Source organism: Chiloscyllium punctatum, chromosome 15 (genome assembly GCF_047496795.1).
Source record: "Chiloscyllium punctatum isolate Juve2018m chromosome 15, sChiPun1.3, whole genome shotgun sequence".
Taxonomy (NCBI): Eukaryota; Metazoa; Chordata; class Chondrichthyes; order Orectolobiformes; family Hemiscylliidae; genus Chiloscyllium; species Chiloscyllium punctatum.
In genome coordinates this window covers 52,780,424-52,799,313 of record NC_092753.1, presented here as the reverse complement: position 1 = coordinate 52,799,313, position 18,890 = coordinate 52,780,424, and the positions used below count along the sequence as shown (strand labels likewise).

Genomic DNA, 18,890 nt, shown 5'->3' with positions numbered 1-18,890 from the left:
GAGAAGGCAACTCACTCCCAAAGGGCTTTGCGAGTTTACCTTCATCACACAATGAAGTGGTTCAAGGTAGAAGCTCAACACTATAGGACACCCACATTAGGGATTGGCAAGAAATGCTGAAAAGCCAGTAACGCCCAAATGCCACAAGTGAAAACAAATTCCAAAACCTAGCATTTATACAGCACTTCTGGCATTGACTGACACTCTCCAATGTGCTCCTGAAATTAGGAGCATGGAAGCAAAGGGCACAAATGCTAAGCTATAGACAACGTTTAGGAGAGGTGACCAAAAGGTTGGATTAAGCTAGTGATTTGAAAATGTTTTTAAAAAGACTAAAAACAAAATTTAAAAAGGAGTAACATGAGATAATATTCCAAGCAATGGCATTAAAACACAAGGCGACAAAGTCAGAATTTATGGATGCAGGTAGGGTAGAAGAGTAATATAATGCTATTGGAGAGAAGGCAAGGCTGGGGACAAATCTTAAAATTACTACCTCAATTTGGACAAACATATTGTCATGTATTTGTAGCTGGGGAACAGCTTCTACAGAGTACAATTGGGACATTCCCACAAAAATATACTTGCAACTATACTACCTACATTTTGGGTATGAGCCAAAACAAAATGTAATCACAATCATGAACCAATAGAGCCAAGCAAAGGATATAAAACTGTCTCCTGAAGCACTGAAAGATATTTTGTGTTACCTTTCAATGGAGGACACTAATAACATGTGAGTAATTGAAGAAGAGACAAAGGTATGTGAGGACCTGGAAACAAACATTATTACGGAAGAGGTAGTGTTGGACAAGCTAGTGGAGTAAAGATAGACAAGTCTCCTGGCCCTGATGGAATGCATCCCAGAGTACTATGAGATGACAGGAGAAATAGCAAGTGCACTTGTGGTAATTTTCCAAAATTTGCTGAACTTTAAGGCAATTCCAGCAGATTGGCACCACATTTGCTGTTTTCCACTGTTTAAAATGGGAAGTAGACAAAAGATGGGGAATTATAGACTGGTTAGCTTAACCTCTGTATTGAGGAAGATGCTTGAGTCTATTATCAAGAAATAGCAAGGCATCTTGTGGAATATGGTAGAAATTGTCCTGTTGGGCAGATGCAGCATGGGTTCATGAAGGGCAGGTCATGCTTTAACAAAACTTTAATTCTGAAGACATTACGAGCAAGGTGTACAACGGGGACCCAGTGGATGTGGTGTGCCTAGATTTCCAAAAGATACAGCTGCCTCTTGTGCGGCACAAAATAAAGATGCATGGCATTATGGGTAAAGTATTAGCATGGATAGAGGATTAGTTGACAAACAGGAAGCAACAAATGGGGATGACTGCTATTCTAGTTGGCAATCAGTAACTAAGTGTGCCTCAGGGGTCAGAGTTGGGACTGCAATTATTCACAACTTACATAGATGATCTGGAGTTGGGGACCATGTGTACTGTGTCAATGTTTGCAGATTACACTAAGAGGAGTGGCAGAGCAAAGTGTGCAGACGACTGAAATTTTGCAGAGGAACTAGATACTTTGAATGGATGGGAAAAGGTATGGCAGATGGAATACAATTTTAGTAAATCTGAAGTCATCCATTTTGGCAGAAGTAACAGCAAAAAAGTTTATTATTTTAATGGTAAAAGGTAGCAACATGATGCTATGCACACGGACCTGGGTGTCCTTGTGCATCAATCACAAAAGGTTGATCTGCAGGTCCAACTAGTAATTAGGAAGGCAAATGGAATTTTATCCTTCATTGCTAAAGGGATTGAGTTTAAAAGCAGGGAGGTTATGTTGTAGCTGGTGAGCGGGTGCTGGTGAGGCCACACCTGGAGTGCCACATGCAGTGTTGGCCTCCTTACTTGAGAAAGGATATAATGACACTAGAGGGTGCCTAGAGGAGGTTCACTAGGTTGATTTTTGAGTTGAGGGGGTTGGCTTAGGAAGAGAGAGTAAGTAGACTGGAATCACATTCATTGGAATTTAGAAGAATGGAGGGGGGAATCTTAGAGAAACACATTTCTGAAAGGAATAGATAAGATAGAAGTAGGGAGAATGTTTCCACTGGCAGGTGAAACTAGGACAAGAGCGCACAGCCTCAAATTTAGGGGGAGCAGATATAGGACTAAATTGAGAAGGAACTTCTTCACCCAGAGGGGTGTAAATCTATGGAATTCCTTGCAGTGAATTAGTTAACATGACTTCAGTAAACTTTTTAAAATTTGGAATTTTTAAGCAATAAAGGAATTAAGGATTATGGTAAGAGTGCAGGTAAGTGGAGTTTGATCAGCCATGATCATACCGAATGGCGGAGCAGGCTCAAAGGGCCAGATGGCCTACTTCTGCTCCTAGTTCTTTTGTTAAGAAAAGAATTTTAGATTGAGTCAAGAACAATAAACTGGTAGTTTTATGAACACAGCTGGAATAAGGCTTTTAGAAGTTATTTTTTTTAAAGAGTGTCCAGTCCTCAGGTGAATCACTTGATTTAAAATCCTTTTTGTTACAACTCACTGGGGTAGATGCCAGAAATCAAGACCCACTCTATCACAGAAGTTTAAAACATTTGAAAATTTTGCAAAATTCCAACTTTTCTTTAAGATCAGCTTATCAAACAATGGGCTATGTTTCTGTACCTAACCATGATTAATATTTACTACAAATAAATAGCTTCTAGCTGCAGATCACTAATTATAAACTGTTGACATAACTAGTTAGAAACTAAAATCTTCCCCACTTCTCTCAGATACAGAAGAGGGGAAAAAAATATCGATGGTCTCTGTTCAACAGGATCCAACCAGATATGGTCCTTTTGGTTCGTCAGGGTGTGCTGTTCCTTTGTTCTCCTTTATTTCACTGTCTACAGGAAACATGGGGTGACCACTTAATGTTTAAGAGTCAAAGAGTTCTCAACTAAAAATCAGCATAGAGGAAGGGAAAATAAACTGGCTATCTGCAGTAAAAAGCATCTCAAAAGTTTCTATTTTTTTTAGATCTGATGGTTTCTGCCAAAACATTCATATCTCCAGCTACATTCAGCTACCTGGGAGCCACTGTCATTGGCAGGCAGAAGGCCTTTATTGGTCATTAGTCTACAGACCAGTCAGCTATTTGTTACCAGCCAAAGCACTACATTCAGCTTCAGCTTATGCTGAAACTAGGTGCTCTCATTGGTCCGTGGAAAGGTTGTCATCAAAAACCCCTCCCACCCTGGTAATGGTCACCTACAACCTCTTCAGTCAGGCAGAAGATACAGAAGCTTGAACATGCACCAACAGGTTCAAGAACAACTTCTTTGCTGTTACTAAACTGATGAATGGAGACTAACTTCAAATAATGCTGATCTTGCCTTGAACACTTCCTGTGCAACGTAACCTGTAAGCCTCATACTGTTTAAGAACCCTTTGATGTCGACATCCTTATTTGCCATGATCCACCTGTACTACTTGCAAAAGAGCTTTTCACTGTACTTAGGTACGTGACTACATTAAATCAAATCACTATTGCTTGAAGACAGTTATGTAAACTGTACTTGCAATGAGTGTTAGGTTTATTTTTATTAAAAAGTGCAACAATCTGTTGTTTTTAAAGCCACTCTTCCCATTTCAGTCCAAATTCAAGAATATAGAAAAGATACTGTTTTTGTATTCTAAAAAATTTACACAACCATTTAATAGGTATATATTCACCACATTTCATCCAAGAGTACTCGTGGGTTAGCACACCTGGAATACCTTTCTGAACCATGCAATTTTCACATAAGTACTTGGAGAAGTTCCTAGTGAATCAGATCTACAGCCCAGTAATTCTGTGCCAATGAAAAAAAGCAGCCACTTAATTCTTCTAGTCTCATTTTCCAGCACTTGGCCCATAGCCTTATATGCACATCTGAATACTTATTCATTGGAGAGTTTCTGCCTCTACCACTCTTTCAGGTAATGAGTTACTAATGCCCACGTTTTGGGTGAAAAATATTTTTCCTCATCTCCTCTGTATCTTCTGCCCTTTACCTTAAAATCTATGCTCCTGGTCACTGATCCCTCCAAAAAGGGAAAAAAAGTTTCTTCATCACACTCCTAACTTTTGCAATGAACAACCCACTGTTCAACATTCACATGTTTGCCCACATCCAAACCCCTCCCCCCACTCAACTGTTGTACCAAAAGGTTGATTCTCCTGAGCTCCTATGCCCCTCGATTACGTCTGTATGACTGTTTCCCTCACAACCCCCTCGGCTCTAAGGGAAAAGAAGTCCCCTGTATCTAAAAACTCTTCATAACAAACTTTCCAGCCCAAGCAAAATCCTATTAAGTCCCCTCTGCACACTCTCCAGTGCTATTGCATCCCTCCTATAATATGCGCAGTTCTGGAATCCACAGTATTCTAGCTGTGACCTAATCAATGTTTTATGCAGTTCCAACATAACCACTCTGTTCTTAAACTCAATGCCTTTAATGAAGGCAACATCCCATGCGCCTTAACCACTATTTACCAGTCTAGTATCTTAAGGGACTGGTGAACATGCATACTAAGGTCCCTCTGATACAGTTTTCCAGGGTCCCACTGTTTATCATTTATGTCCTTGCTTTGTGTTCCCCTGCCCAAGTGCATCACCTTACATTTAGGGAAAAAATGTATCAAATCAGTTTGACAGATCAAGAGAACAAATGAACACAAGTGGTTTTGGAGATAACCCACTCAATTTCAAAACAGTTCAACCTTCTTTGCAGGTTTGGCCAATTGGGTTAATGTGACAAGTGAAAACTTGATCTATAAATATTTAAGTGATGACACTGCAAGTTTTCAAGGTTACAGATAAGATACCTGGGCAATCAACGGGTAATAATGCTTGTGAATTTTTGAATGATTATGAAAAAGATGAAGGAAGTTAATTGGGTTACTAAGAGCAGATACCATAAAACAAGCAGGACGAAGCACACTTTTTATGACTGATACATCTGCAATTGAACTAACATGTCCAGTTTTGAATCCTTCTCACCTATTACGTTTTTGGGACTGATACATCAAGCAAAGTGTTGTTTTTAAGATTTCAACACATAAGTGGATCAAAATTATTACTTACCTTAGGAGTTATTAGTTAATAGTTAAAAAGGTGGACGTCCAGTCCTCCATCCACAAAACACCAGATTTAAAATCCTCTGAATGTATCACTGGGATAGTGATCTCAAAGCAGACTTGACATATCGTTTGAATCAATATTTGCTGAGCTATTTTTTGTAAAATGAAGGAAATTGATTCAGCTTGTCTGAATAAGTTTTTATAAAAATAGTACAGTAAAGCTAGAGACTTTAAATATGATTGGGAAAAAGCAGTTATTTTCAAAGTTGCCTTCTTTCATCACATCCCAACAAAACCAGAATGCTGGTACGGATTTGCTCTGGTCCTTAAAAATAAAAGCCTTTTCAGTTGTAGATTTGCAGGTGCATATTCCAAGTTCCTAGTTACGAAGACTGAGCAGTCACAAAATGAAGTTTTGCTGGATTACCATAGTAATTCAGGAATTTCCAGAATGTTCCCTCAAATTAAACACATTATTTTCCTTTACTTGGCCTCATTCAAGAAGAACGAAAGTTTGACCAGCGTCAAAAGTTTTGTGGGTCAAGATTAGAATAGTGCAGAAAAAGCACAGCAGGTCAAGCAGCAGCCAAGGAGCAGGAAAATCAACATTTCAGACCAAAGCCCTTCATTAGGAGGAAGGGCTTTGGCCTGAAACATCGATTTTCCTGTTCCTCAGATGCTGCCTGACCTGCTGTGCTTTTTCAGCACTACTCTAACCTTGACTCTATTCACCAGCATCTGCAGTACCCACTTTCACAAGCTTTGTGGATGTGAAGTGCTAAATAGGAGAAGCTTGATGAAACTGTTTTGCTTAAGTGTGTAAAATTATCAGCTAAGTCTGCAAATCTAGGCTACCCAGGGACCTTGCTACACAGACTGCAGTAGGCATCTTTATGTATAAACTTATTCAAAGAATATATGGATTGTTAAGCACTTAAGTTTTCTTGATGTAAATCATTTCACTTGTAATACCTTGGTAGGTTAGAACAAAATAAAATAGGCACAATATAAGAGTTAATAGGATAATAAATGCTCATGTTGTCTTGTGAAACAGATTTTTGTTTAAAAGCAGTTCTGTCTAATAATCAAACAAGTGCTTTCCTAACAATGGGTCATGACTGCTAATGAAGTTACATGATGGGATTTGGGGTTGAAAGCTAAGGCAGTCATGGCTGGAGTGGAGCACAGACTGCTTTCAAGCAGCTATGAAGCCCCTTTAAATTCTCTTTTTTGGTGGGCACAGTCTAATTGATTACTCTAGTGTTTTTGCAGCAGCAATTTGGTAGTGCCAATGAAAAGGTAGGTGCTTCGTTTTCAAGTAACCATGCCTTTCATCAAAACACCACCTTTCCAAAACAATGACCAACATCACACCCCTAGCTTTTGCAATGAACAACCCACTGTTCAACATTCACATATTTGCCCACATCCAAACACCCCCCCCCCCCCTTCCTGATCACAACATCAGAGACATTAGAATGGGATTACACTGGGAAAAGGTTTGGAAAGCATGGAAATAGACTAAAGATAGTACCTCACCAGTTTTACTCGCCTGTTCTACTCCTCAAAATAGCTTCGATGTGGTAAACGTTCAGTTGCTATATTAGCTATTATTTTAACTTCAGGCAGAATAGCAGAACTTCAGGAAGCTTTTTTGCAACTGCATATTGCACACAAGCAACCACAAACTGTCAAGCTTTGTTTCAACTTTTATTTTAAAGCTTAATTATTAGTTCTAGGAAGGCCAGCATTTTCACAATTGTAAACCTGAATCAATATATTTCAAACATCAAACTGGACTAAATTGTAGCAAATTTGCATAAATTAAAATTCCTTATAAAATCAACTGAAAAGTCATTTAAATCATTTCCATCCAGTTTAACTGCATTCATTACACCCATATTGCTGATACTAAGAGCAAAAGAAAGAGAAGCAGAGAATAGTCTTTTGATAAACATGCCTCATTATTTGATATCATGACTGATCTGCCCCAGGCCTCAAAATTTCTCTCCCACGCCAGCTCTTTTCCCTCAACTTGCTAATATTTCTAAAATCCACCTACTTCTTTCTTTAGGTACTTTTAATGAGCCATCCTCCACAACTCTCTGGAGTCGAGAGCCCCATACATTCACTACCCTGCCAGAGAAGAAATTCATTTGCACCTCAGCTTTATGAGTATTCTAACTAATACCCTAAGAACCCAAGTTTAACTCAACAAATACATAGTTCCTTTTCCACAAGATGCTTAAATTTAGCGCTGCTCACATAGATCTGCATTGTATTATGACTTTTCTGTAGCATAAATTAAGTTAAAACTAAAAACTTCAAACAAATGACTTGAGAAACACAAATGTGACTAAAAGCTAAAACTGTTGAAATGTATCTCAGTCACCTCTTAATTATGAATATATTCCACACAAAATTTTGTTAATGCAATAGATAATGCACGACATTGCCAGGACTAAGCTGGTACAGACGTAAAAAGATACCCTGGTTCAAATCTCCAGTGTGCGCTAAATTGGTTTCGGCTGAATTCCAGTGAAGTCATTCATTGGGTCAGAGAGTTTGATAAGGAAGGAGAATGGGTTGGGTGGGAGGTGATCGTGATAGGTTCTTCGACAATTTTTCCTTTTTGATTATCCAGAGGACCTAAATGTGAGCACAAGTACAGGTGTAGAAAGGAAGAGATAACAGACTTGTAATTTAATGCCTGGACAATCTGATGGAGCAATTTGAGTGAAACTCTTAAAGCCAGGTCAACTCTACAGAGATTATGCTAAGGATTTGCAAAGTACAATGGCAAGCAGCAGCCAGGGAGCATGAATTTCAAGTTACATATGGACAGCTTTCAAAAATGTTGAATAAAAATAATGCAAACGTAAAGCATGAATAATCAATCAAGATTGAGGGAGGGGTGTCCTCAACAGTCAAGATAAAATCTCATTCAACACAATGGAAGACAGGCAATTCAGTAGCAGGGCAAGAGGACGGTCAGTAATTGGATTGCAGCAGGTGGACAAAATATGTATCCATTTTAAAAATCAAAAACTATTCTTATTACGTATTGATAAGTCATTCATGGTTTAAAAACCAAGTGAGAAGCAAAAATGGTTGGAGCACTGGAATTAGACTTCTCTTATACAGTCTGAAGAGCTGCTATATAATAAACTGTTGTGTTAGTGTAATAAATTCCAACCATAAGGATTTATGAATTAAAAAGAGTGCTAGGAATTTTGTGGGCAAACATCAAATTTTATATTGCAAATTGATTTGTGGCATTGAGTCGAAACTTTGGTGAAACACTGCACAACTGAATCATAGCAATTAAGTGAGGATTAAAACATTGAACGCATGCACACTGGTTCTATCTTCAAAACATTATCTTTAATCTTATACAGTGCATCATTTCTTTATGTATATAAAATATGCACATTTATAATGGAAATTGCATATGCAAACTTGCATTGGGGAATTACAGCTCTCAAAGAAGTTGGTGTCTAATCACTTCTCTTACTCAGTTTTAAGTTAAAACTCTTCACTATAATTGTAACTATAAACACTGGTATGAAGGAGAAGCTAGACTGGTATCATGAGGGATAAACAGAAGAATGCGTTAGAACAAGATGAAACTAGGTAGGAAAAAGACCAACAGTCAGCCTCAGGTGACTGTCTGTGTGGAGTTTGCACGTTCTCCCCGTGTCTGCGTGGGTTTCCTCCGGGTGCTCCGGTTTCCTCCCACAGTCCAAAGATGTGCAGGCCAGGTGAATTGGCCATGCTAAATTGCCCATAGTGTTAGGTAAGGGGTAAATGTAGATGTAGGGGTATGGGTGGGTTACGCTTCGGCGGGGCGGTGTGGACTTGTTGGGCCGAAGGGCCTGTTTCCACACTGTAAGTAATCTAATCTAATCTAATCTAATCTAATCTAATCTAATCTAATCTAATCTAATCTAATCTAATCTAATCTAATCTAATCTAATCTAATCTAATAATAAGCAACAACATTCAGGTAGACCTGTTGGGTTTAATTGCCAATTTGAGCATTAGGACTGAGAATGTAAAATGAATTAAGAGAAAAATACATTTTGAAATACTGATTATATCTCCATGTCATGCTGCAGTTATCCATTTCCAAGTCTACTTCATTTGAAAATTACACTTTTTGCCTTGACACACATCCAGGACAGAACAATCTTGTTAACAGATATGTTCGAAATATACAAATGATAATTCTGGAATATTCTGTTGCCACCCAGAATTACAGTCAAACCTTTATTGCTTGCATCTCTAATTTCCTGTTTAATGCCTTCCCCAACATCAGAGTTTGGGGATCTGTATGTAATCCCCATTGTCATTTTCTGCCCCGAAGTGCTTCTGAAAACTCTACCCATTTAGGTTCTGCTTCAGGACAGACATCTTTCCTCATTATTGCATTACTTCCTCTTGAACCAGCAATGCTACTCTATCTCCTTTCTTTGTGCCTGATCTTCCCAAAAGCAGATTGCTCTGTTGCAATCCTTGTCATCTGGTAGCCACTTTTCTGTAATCCCAACTATGCCAGACACCGATTATGTCTATCTGTGCAATTAACTCATCTACTTTATTGCACTTGCTGCATTGAGAGACATGGCCTTAAGGTTGGACTTGTTAATATTCTAGAGTTGAGAAATGTGGTGCTGGAAAAACACAGCAGGCCTGGCAGCATCTGAGGAGCAGGGGAATCGATGTTTCGGGCATAAGCCCTTCATCTGAAGGACTTATGCCCAAAACGCCAATTCCCCTGCTCCTCGGATGCTGCCTGGCCTGCTGTGTTTTACCAGCACCACATTTCTCAACTCTGGTCTCCAGCATCTGCAGTCCTCACTTTCTCCTTGTTAATATTCTAGTCCCATTTACATTGCTTTGCACTGTGGCCCAGTTTTTAATTATTGCTCTTGAACTCTATCATTTTTCTTATCTTTGTTTCATCTTTCCCCTTATTTCCTTTTGTAGGTTCCTAATCTCCTGCCATTTTACCTTAAACCCTTCCTAACTACACTAGCAAATACTTCAACAGAATAACAGTTCCAGTCCTGTCCAGGTTCAAGCTGCCCAGCTTGCAATGGCATTATTTCCCCTGAACTGCTCCCATCGTTCAAGGAATATAAAACCCTCCCCCTCACACTATCACTCAAGCTATACATTCATCAGATATATCCTGTTGCTTCTAGCACATGGCAATAGTAGCAATTCAGCATTCACTACCTACCTTTTAAACTTGCTTCCTAATTCCCTATTTCTACTTTTTTTGCCCTCCTCTTTAAACAAAAACTTTGAGTGGTACCAATATGTATTACAATGAGCTGGTTACCCCCCCCCCACCACCTCCAAAGTTAAGAATATAAATTAAGAGTGAGAAAAAGGACAGCTCTTCCAATTTAGATGCACTGGGGACATGTGGAGCAACCACGAGCACTGTTAACAACTAACTCAGGATACACCACTGATTAGATCTCTCTGAGTGGGCAACATGCAAAGCCATCAGGGAATTCTAAACAGTATTTTCAGTAATCAGGACAACTAAAATACAGTTAATACTAAGTTTGGATGACCTAGTAAACACTAGTAACTCAGCAGTTTCTGAAGGAGAAAATTGGGTTTTGACACCTAAAGCCTTTGTTTTCTCTTAGTCATAATTTCTATTATTTCCATAAAAAGATCATGAATTAAAGTTAATAGGTTTCTACCAAGTCATAAAATTTTATCTGCCAAGGTGCAGTCAATTTTGCAGCAAGAATTGTCCTTTGATGTCAGATTACATACAAAGATGGAAACTACTCACATTTTCAACAATGTATGAAATTTCACTCTTGGGCAAAGCCAGTTCTTCTACTCCCCTCACAGTCACGAGAAAGTTGGCACCTGGCCGATGAAACAAGCTGCCACGAGCAAGTCCAGGCCATAAAAGATCCTTGAAAAGCAAATGGTTTAATTTTCAGGTAAATCTGGTACAACTTGTTCCTGCTTTTTACAAGCCAAAAAAGCACAACAATGTCAAAGTCAGCTTGAGTCTTGATTAATTCTAGGTTCCAAACTAGCTATATTACAAAGGCCATGAAGAACATTAACCATCAAAAATAATAATGCAATAAACAGACAAGCAGGACAGGAATAAGCATGGTAACCTTGCATGCCCGGTCAATGGTTGTGGTTAAGACAACTAAAATGGGGACACCACCTTACCCACAGCAGTTCACCATTCATATTCAGGGTATGAGTGTGGAATGACTGCATGTATGTTCAACACAAAATGGTCAAGTGTGCAAGTCCCTTCAACCTATTTGTATAAAAGGAAGCAATTTGAAAGTAATGCCTTAAATTTCAATAAAGGCATTTTATAAAAGGTATGGAAACTACATTGGCTAAAGTAGACTGGAAGTTACTTTGAAAGGTAATCCAGATATAGAAGTAGGAATCATTTAATGAAATATTTTGTAGCTATCAAAATGTACATACTGAAAAAGAAAAATGCTAAGAGAAAGCTACATAATCTATGCCCAAGTCAACATGTTAATGGCATCAAACTGAAAACGATGAAGAAATTGAAAGAAAGGAGCACAATATTGCAAGGATCAATGGTAAGTCAAAGGATTAGTTTTTGAACTCTTCCCAAAGGATGTTGTAAAAGGATGGACAGATTAGAAAACAAAACTAGCAAGATGATAAAACAGACATTAACAACTTGTCGAAGTACACAAAAAAGGGGAAGGAGTGGTGAAAGCAAGTGTTGGCCCCTTACAGTATTAGATGGTGGAACTGATAGTGGAAAATAAAGGCAATGGAAAGCAGCCTTTGAACAAGTGTTTTATTTCTGTCTTAATAGTACCAAGGGAATATAGGTATTTCCCAATAAAAACAGGGAAAAAAAAACTAAGATGGGCAAAGGGAAGGGTGAAACCCTTAAAACAAAGTCACCATTAACAGAGAAAAAAGGTACTTGAAAACTAATGGGACTACCAGCTAACAAATCTGCCAGGTCTAATGGTCTGCATTCTCCGGTCTTAAAAGTAGCAGCAGCGGAGACAGCAGATATGGACTGTAATCTTCTAAAATTCCCTCGAGTCAGGAAAGTTCCAGGAGATTGGCAAATTGCAAATCTGACACATTCATTCAATAAATTATGCAACTTGAAAGAAGGAAACTTTATATATAGGCCAGTCAGCCAAACATGTGCCATTGGGAAAATTGTGCAATTCATTGGTAGAAGTAATAGAAATGCAGTTAGAAAACCTTAACACAATCAAGCAGTGTCATAGAGATGCACAAAGCTGAATTCGACTCTTCAGTCCAACTTGTCCATGCCAACCAGATATCCTAAATTAATCTAGTCCCATTTCCCAGCATTTGGCCCAAATCTCTAAGACCTTCTTATTCATACACAAGGGTATCTGGATGGGTATAATTGTACCAGCCTCCACCACTTCCTCTGGTAGCTCATTCTATATATGCACCACCCTCCACGTGAAAACATTACCCCTTAGGTCCCTTTTATATCTTTCTTCTCTCACCCTGAACCTATGCCCTCTAGTTCTGGTCTCCCCCACCCCAGAGAAACCACCATATTTATTTACCCTAATCATGCCCCCCATGATTTTATAAACTGAGGTCATCCCTCAGCCTCCAATGGTTCAGGGAAAACAGCCCCAGCCTACTCAAGCTCGAGCCCTCAACTCCAGCAACATCCTGGTCAATCTTTTCTGAACCCTTTCAAGTTTCACAACGTCCTTCCGATTGGAAGACCAGAATTGTACACAATATTCCAAGAGTGGCCTAGTCAATATCCTGTAGAGCTGCAACATGACCTCCCAACTCCAATACTCAATGCACTGACCAATAAAGGCTCGCATACCCAATGCCTTCATGATCCTATCTACTTGTGACTCCACTTTCAAGAAACTATGTACCTGCACTCAAGGTCTTTGTTCAGAAAGACTCCTCAGGACCTTAAGTGTACAAATTTTGCCTCTATTTGCCTTTCCAAAATGCAGCACCTCATTTAAATTAAACTCCATCTGCCACTCCTCAGCCCATCTGAGTGCGTCTGATCAAGATCCCGTTATTCTGAGGTAACCTTCTTCACTGTCCATTACATCTCCAATTTTAGTGTTATCTGCAAATGTACTAACTATAACCTTCTATGCTCACATCCAAGCCATTTATGCAAAAAAACAAAAAGCAGCGGACCCACCACTAATCACAAGCACCCAGTCTGAAAAGCAATCTTCCATCACCACCACCATCCTCTGACTTCTACCTTCGAGCCAATTTAGAGTCAATATGCTTTTATGAAAATGAAGTCTCATTTGACAAATTTAGGAGTTCTTCAGGGATGTGACAAGCATTGAAATTTTAAACTTTATCTACCATTGCTTAAAAAGGCATTCACTAAAATGCAGCATAATTGCAACTTCACAAGTGATGGTGCTCTGGTTTTTGCTTTAGAATGGACAGTCTTGGTAAACAGACAGGAAATAATCAGGATAAATAGGTAATTTTCAGGTAGGCAGACTAACTCATGGAATGCCAAAGAGATCAGTGCTGGGGTCAACTATTATAATCAATATCAGTGAACTGGATTAATAAACTGAGCGTGTGTAGCCATATTTGCTAACAATACACTGACAGGTGGTAACCTAAGGTCTGCAAAATGAGGGTCAAAGATTTGGCAAATGGAATATATTGAAAGGTTATGGAAGGAAGACTAGAAAACCGGAAAATCATTTTGATGGAAACAAGAACTGCTGCAGTACAGAATGATTGGGCAGCATCATACAGAAATCACAAAGGGATTAGTATGCAGGAACAGGCCAATTCAGAAGGCAAATGGACTATAGCAATTAATGCAAGGGGGAAGTATATGAAAGTAGGAAGTTATGCAGTGCATGAGTGAGACCATACCTAGTGCAATATCATACTCATTTTTTGGTCTCCTTGAGAAACATAATTGCTTGGGGAGCTAACTTTCACAGGGTTCATTCCTGGAATGAAAGGGTTATCTTGTGATAAAGTTTGACCAAGTTGGACATGCAATAATGGTGTTCATAGGAATGGTGAAGTGAACTTATTTAAATATAAATTTAAAGGGGCTTAACAGGGTAGATCCTGGAGAATGATTCTCCGAGGAGGCAACTAAAACTAGGAGGTACAGTGTCAGAATAGTAGTCTCCATTTAAAGAAGATTTCCCTCAGAAGGTTGAGTTTAGGATCTCATCCACACAGATTAGATTACATTGTCCTCCTTTTGACTTTTTTAAAAATGCAAGTCATGGGCATCACTGGCTACAGAATACAATGGTCAAAGTTTACTTTCTATTTTCAAGCATTTTCTGAATTTTGAAGTAAACTTCAAGTACAGGCTCAGGTGCCCAAATGGAAAGGCTGGGAGATCAGCTGGTCCAAAATAGATAAATGTAACAATTGGATATTTGTTAATTGGATACTTGAATTTTGGTTGTGGTTTTGACAACAATTTGAACTAAACTAATTAGTTTAAGTTATGCCCAGAATACGAAAACCCAATGGAATTTCAATTTTACTGCTGACACCTGGAAGCCAATCAAATAAGAATTTAATGTGTCATGACAGATATAAGAAATGCAGGCATTGTGAAAATTGATCAGAGCAAGTGCTATCAATCAGACGAGCAACTGCTGTATAGCCAGAGAGCTATCTATCCATCTAACATCTTGCTCTCAAAGAAATTGAGAAACACCAAAAATGCCTTTGCACGTAAAACATGATCGCTGTTTAAAAAAAAGGACGGATGACAACCCAGGGAGATCAGCAGTTGGAAGACTTAAGACAGCAGGGAAGACAGACTGTGGGGTCTTGAGATTAAGTTAACATAATATTTAACAAGTGCGTTATTGGAGCAATTTTTTTTTGAGTGCGTTCTGGTCAGATACTACGTAGTTATGGGGGCCTTGGATTTGTAAATAGTTATTATTTAGTGTTCACTATCAGCATTAAAATAATTTTGTTATTTTTCCTTTACACAGTGCAAGTTGAGTTCTGTCCCTCACATTTTAACGTTAGGATCCTGGGTAATCCAAGATGGAGGACAGGAAAGATTTATGGCTGTAACAGGCTACTCCTTTGAAGTATTATAGGTGTTGAAGGAGATTTCCTTGAATTCCAGGAGCAGTAATTACTGTTTTATATGCTGTGGCATTGTTTTGGAACTTTCGAGAGAAAGAGAGACATAAGTGAGCAGTTTTAAGTGTGGCTTTGCTATAAGTCTGCAGTAGTGAATAGAGTGAGTTATTTCTTGATTAAATGTTTTATTGAGATATGCCTCTTGATTAAACTTAAAAACATACGCCATAAGTATTAAGTTAGCCTGGAGCAGTGTTTTGCAGAAGAATAAGATGGTGCTTTTCTTGGGGTCTGCAGATTGGAAGCAGAAAAAAAAGGCCCCAAGAGTGATATGCTCTTCTTGTCGGATATGGGAGTTTAGGGAGAGTTTACGGGTTGCTGAGGATTCTCTCTGCAATAAATACTCTTGATTGCAAATCCTATCAGATCGTATGGAACAGTTGGAGCAACAGTTAGAGGCAATGAGTAATTTACAAGAGCAAGGGGGTGTGATGGATGGTAGTTATAGGAAAGGGGAAAAGTCACAGATACAGTCACATAGATGGATTAACTCTAGGAAAGGTAGGCAGGTAGTGCAGGAGTCTTCTGTGGCTATCCCCATTTCAAACAAGTATGCTTTTTGGAAAATGGAGGGGGTGATGGATTCTCAGGAGAATGTAGCACAAATAACCAAGTTTTGGTATTGAGACTGGCTATAATGCAGTGAGGAGTATGTCGAGTTCCAAGCGATAATTGTCTTGGGGGACACTAGTCAGACGTTTCTGTGGCCTGCAGTGACAAATCAGAATGGTGTATTGCTTCCCTGGTGCCAGGATCAAGTATGTCTCAGAGGGTGCAGCATAATCTCAAGGGGAAGAGGCACCAGCAGGAGGTCATTGTCTGCATTGGAACCAACAACATAGGAAGGGAAAAAGGTTAAGATTCTGAAGGAAGATTACAGAGAGTTAGGCAGGAATTTTGAAAGGAGGTCCTCGAGAGTAGTAATATCTGGATTACTCCCGCTGCTACAAGCTAGTGAGGGCAGGAATAGGAGTATACAGCAGATGAATGTGTGGCTGAGGAGCTGGTGAATGGGAGAAGGATTCACATTTTTGGATCATTGGAATCGCTTGGGATAGAAGTGACCTCTATAAGGAGGACGGATTGCACCAAATTGGAAGGGGACTAATATACCGGCAGGGAGATTTGCTAGAGCTGCTCAGGAAGATTTAAACTACTAAGGTGTGGGGGTGGGTGGGACCCAGGGAGATAGTGAGGAAAGATCAATCTGAGACTGGTACAGTTGAGAAAAGAAGCGACTCAAACAAACAGAGACAAAGCAGAGAACAAGGTAGGATTGATAAATTAAACTGCATTTATTTCAACGCAAGAGGCCTAACAGGGAAGGCAGATGAACTCAGGGCATGGTTAGAAATATGGGACTGGAATATCATAGCAATTACAGAAACGTGGTTCAGATGGTCAGGACTGGCAGCTTAATGTTCCAGGATACAAATGCTATAAGAAGGATAGAAAGGGAGGCAAGAGAGGAGGGGGAGGGGTGTTTTTGACAAGGGATAGCATTACAAAACTGTACAGAGGGAGGATATTCCTGGATATACATTCAGGGAAGTTATTTGGGTAGAACTAAGAAATAAGAAAGGGGTGATCACCTTACTGGGATTGTATTATAGACCCCTTAATAGTCAGCAGGAAATTGAGAAACAAATTTGTAAGGAGATCTCAGTTATCTGTAAGAATAATAGGGTGGTTATGGTAGGGGATTTTAACTATGCGAACATAGACTGGGACTGCCATAGTGTTAAGGGTTTAGATGGAGATGAAATTGTTAAGTGTGTACAAGACAATTTTTCTGATTCAGTATGTGGATGTACCTACTAGAGAAGGTGCAAAACTTGATCTACTCTTGAGAAATACGGCAGGACAAGTGACTGAGGTGTCAGTGGGGGAGCACTTTGGGGCCAGCGACCATAATTCGATTAGATTTAAAATAGTGATGGAAAAGGATAGACCAGATCTAAAAGTTGAAATTCTAAATTGGAGAAAGGCCAATCTTGACAGTATTAGGCAAGAACTTTCAAAAGCTGATTGGGGGCAGATGTTCGCAGGTAAAAGGACGGCTGGAAAATGGGAAGCCTTCAGAAATGAGAATGAGAATCCAGAAAAAGTACATGCCTGTCAGGGTAAAAGGCTGGTAGATATTGAAAATGCTGGATGACTAAAGAAATTGAGGGTCTGGTAAAGAAAAAGAAGGAAGCATATGTCAGGTATAGACAGGATAGATCGAGTGAATCCTTAGAGTGTAATGGAAATAGGAGTATATTTCAGAGGGAAGTCAGGAGGGCAAAAAGGGGACATGAGATAGCTTTGGCAAATAGGGTTAAGGAGAACCTAAAGGGTTTTTACAAATACATTAAGGACAAAAGGGTAACTGGGGAGAGAATAGGGCCACTCAAATATCAGCAAGGCGGCCATTGTGTGGAGCTGCAGGAGATGGAAGATATTAAACAAGTACTTTGCATCAGTGATTACTGTGGAGAAGAACAACACGGAAGATATAGAATGTAGGGAAATAGATGGTCACATCTTGCAAAATGCCCATATGACAGGGGGGAAAGAGAGGAGGAGGAGTGCTAGATGCCTTGAAATGCATATAAGTGGATAAATCCCCAGGACCTGATCAGGTGTACCCTAAAACTCTGTGTGAAGCTAGGGAAGTGATTGCTGGGCCCCTTGTGGAGGTATTTTTATCATCGATAGTCACAGGTGAGGTGCCAGAGGACTGGAGTTTGGCTAACGTGGTGCCACTATTTAAGAAGGGCGGTAAGGACAAGCCAGCGAACTATTGACCAGTGAGCCTGACGTCAATGGTGGGCAAGTAGTTGGAGGTACATCCTGTCCCTCAGGATTCCATGTATTGGGAAAGGCAAGTACTGATTAGGGATAGTCAACATGGCTTTGTGCGTGGGAAATCATGTCTCAAACTTGATTGAGTTTCTTGTAGTAACAAAGAGGATTGATGAGGGCAGAGCAGTAGATATGATCTATTTGGACTTCAGTAAGGCATTCGACAAGGTTCCCCATGGGAGACTGGTGAGCAAGGCTAGATCTCTCAATATAGGAAGAACTAGCCATTTGGATACAGAACTGGCTCAAAGGTAGAAGACAGAGGTGGTGGTGGAGTGCTGTTTTTCAGATTAGAGGCCTGTGATCAGTGAAGTGCCACAAGGATCAGTGCTGGTCCTCTATTTTCCATCATTTATATAAATGATTTGGATGTGAGCTTAAGTGGTACAGTTAGTAAGTTTGCAGATGACAACAAAATTGGAGGTGTAATGCACAGCGAAGATTACAACGGGATCTTGATCAGATGGGCTGAGAAGTGGCAGATGAGTTTAATTTAGATAGGTGAGAGGTGCTGTCTTTTGGGAAAGCAAATCTTAGCAGGACTTATACACTTAATGGCAAGATCCTAGGGAATGTTGCTGAATAAAGACCTTGGAGTGCAGGTTCATAGCTCCTTGAAAATAGAGTTGCAGGTAGACAGGATAGTGAAGGCAGTGTTTGGTATGCTTTCCTTTCTTGGTCAGAGTATTGAGTACAGGAGTTGGGAGGTCATGTTCTGTAAAGCTGCAACATGGGTTAGGCCACTGTTGGAATATCGCGCGCAAATC

At 39.6% G+C, this 18,890-nt stretch overlaps 1 protein-coding gene across 1 annotated transcript in view; it reads right to left on the bottom strand.

Annotated features, from left to right (window-relative positions):
• The window catches only part of atp6ap2 (ATPase H+ transporting accessory protein 2), a 62,148-nt gene that overhangs the window by 28,232 nt on the left and 15,026 nt on the right, over positions 1-18,890 (bottom strand). Inside the window, exon 3 of the mRNA XM_072585139.1 lies at positions 10,904-11,032. Within this exon, the coding sequence (XP_072441240.1) occupies positions 10,904-11,032 (129 nt within the window). The remainder of the gene's footprint in view (positions 1-10,903; positions 11,033-18,890) is intronic.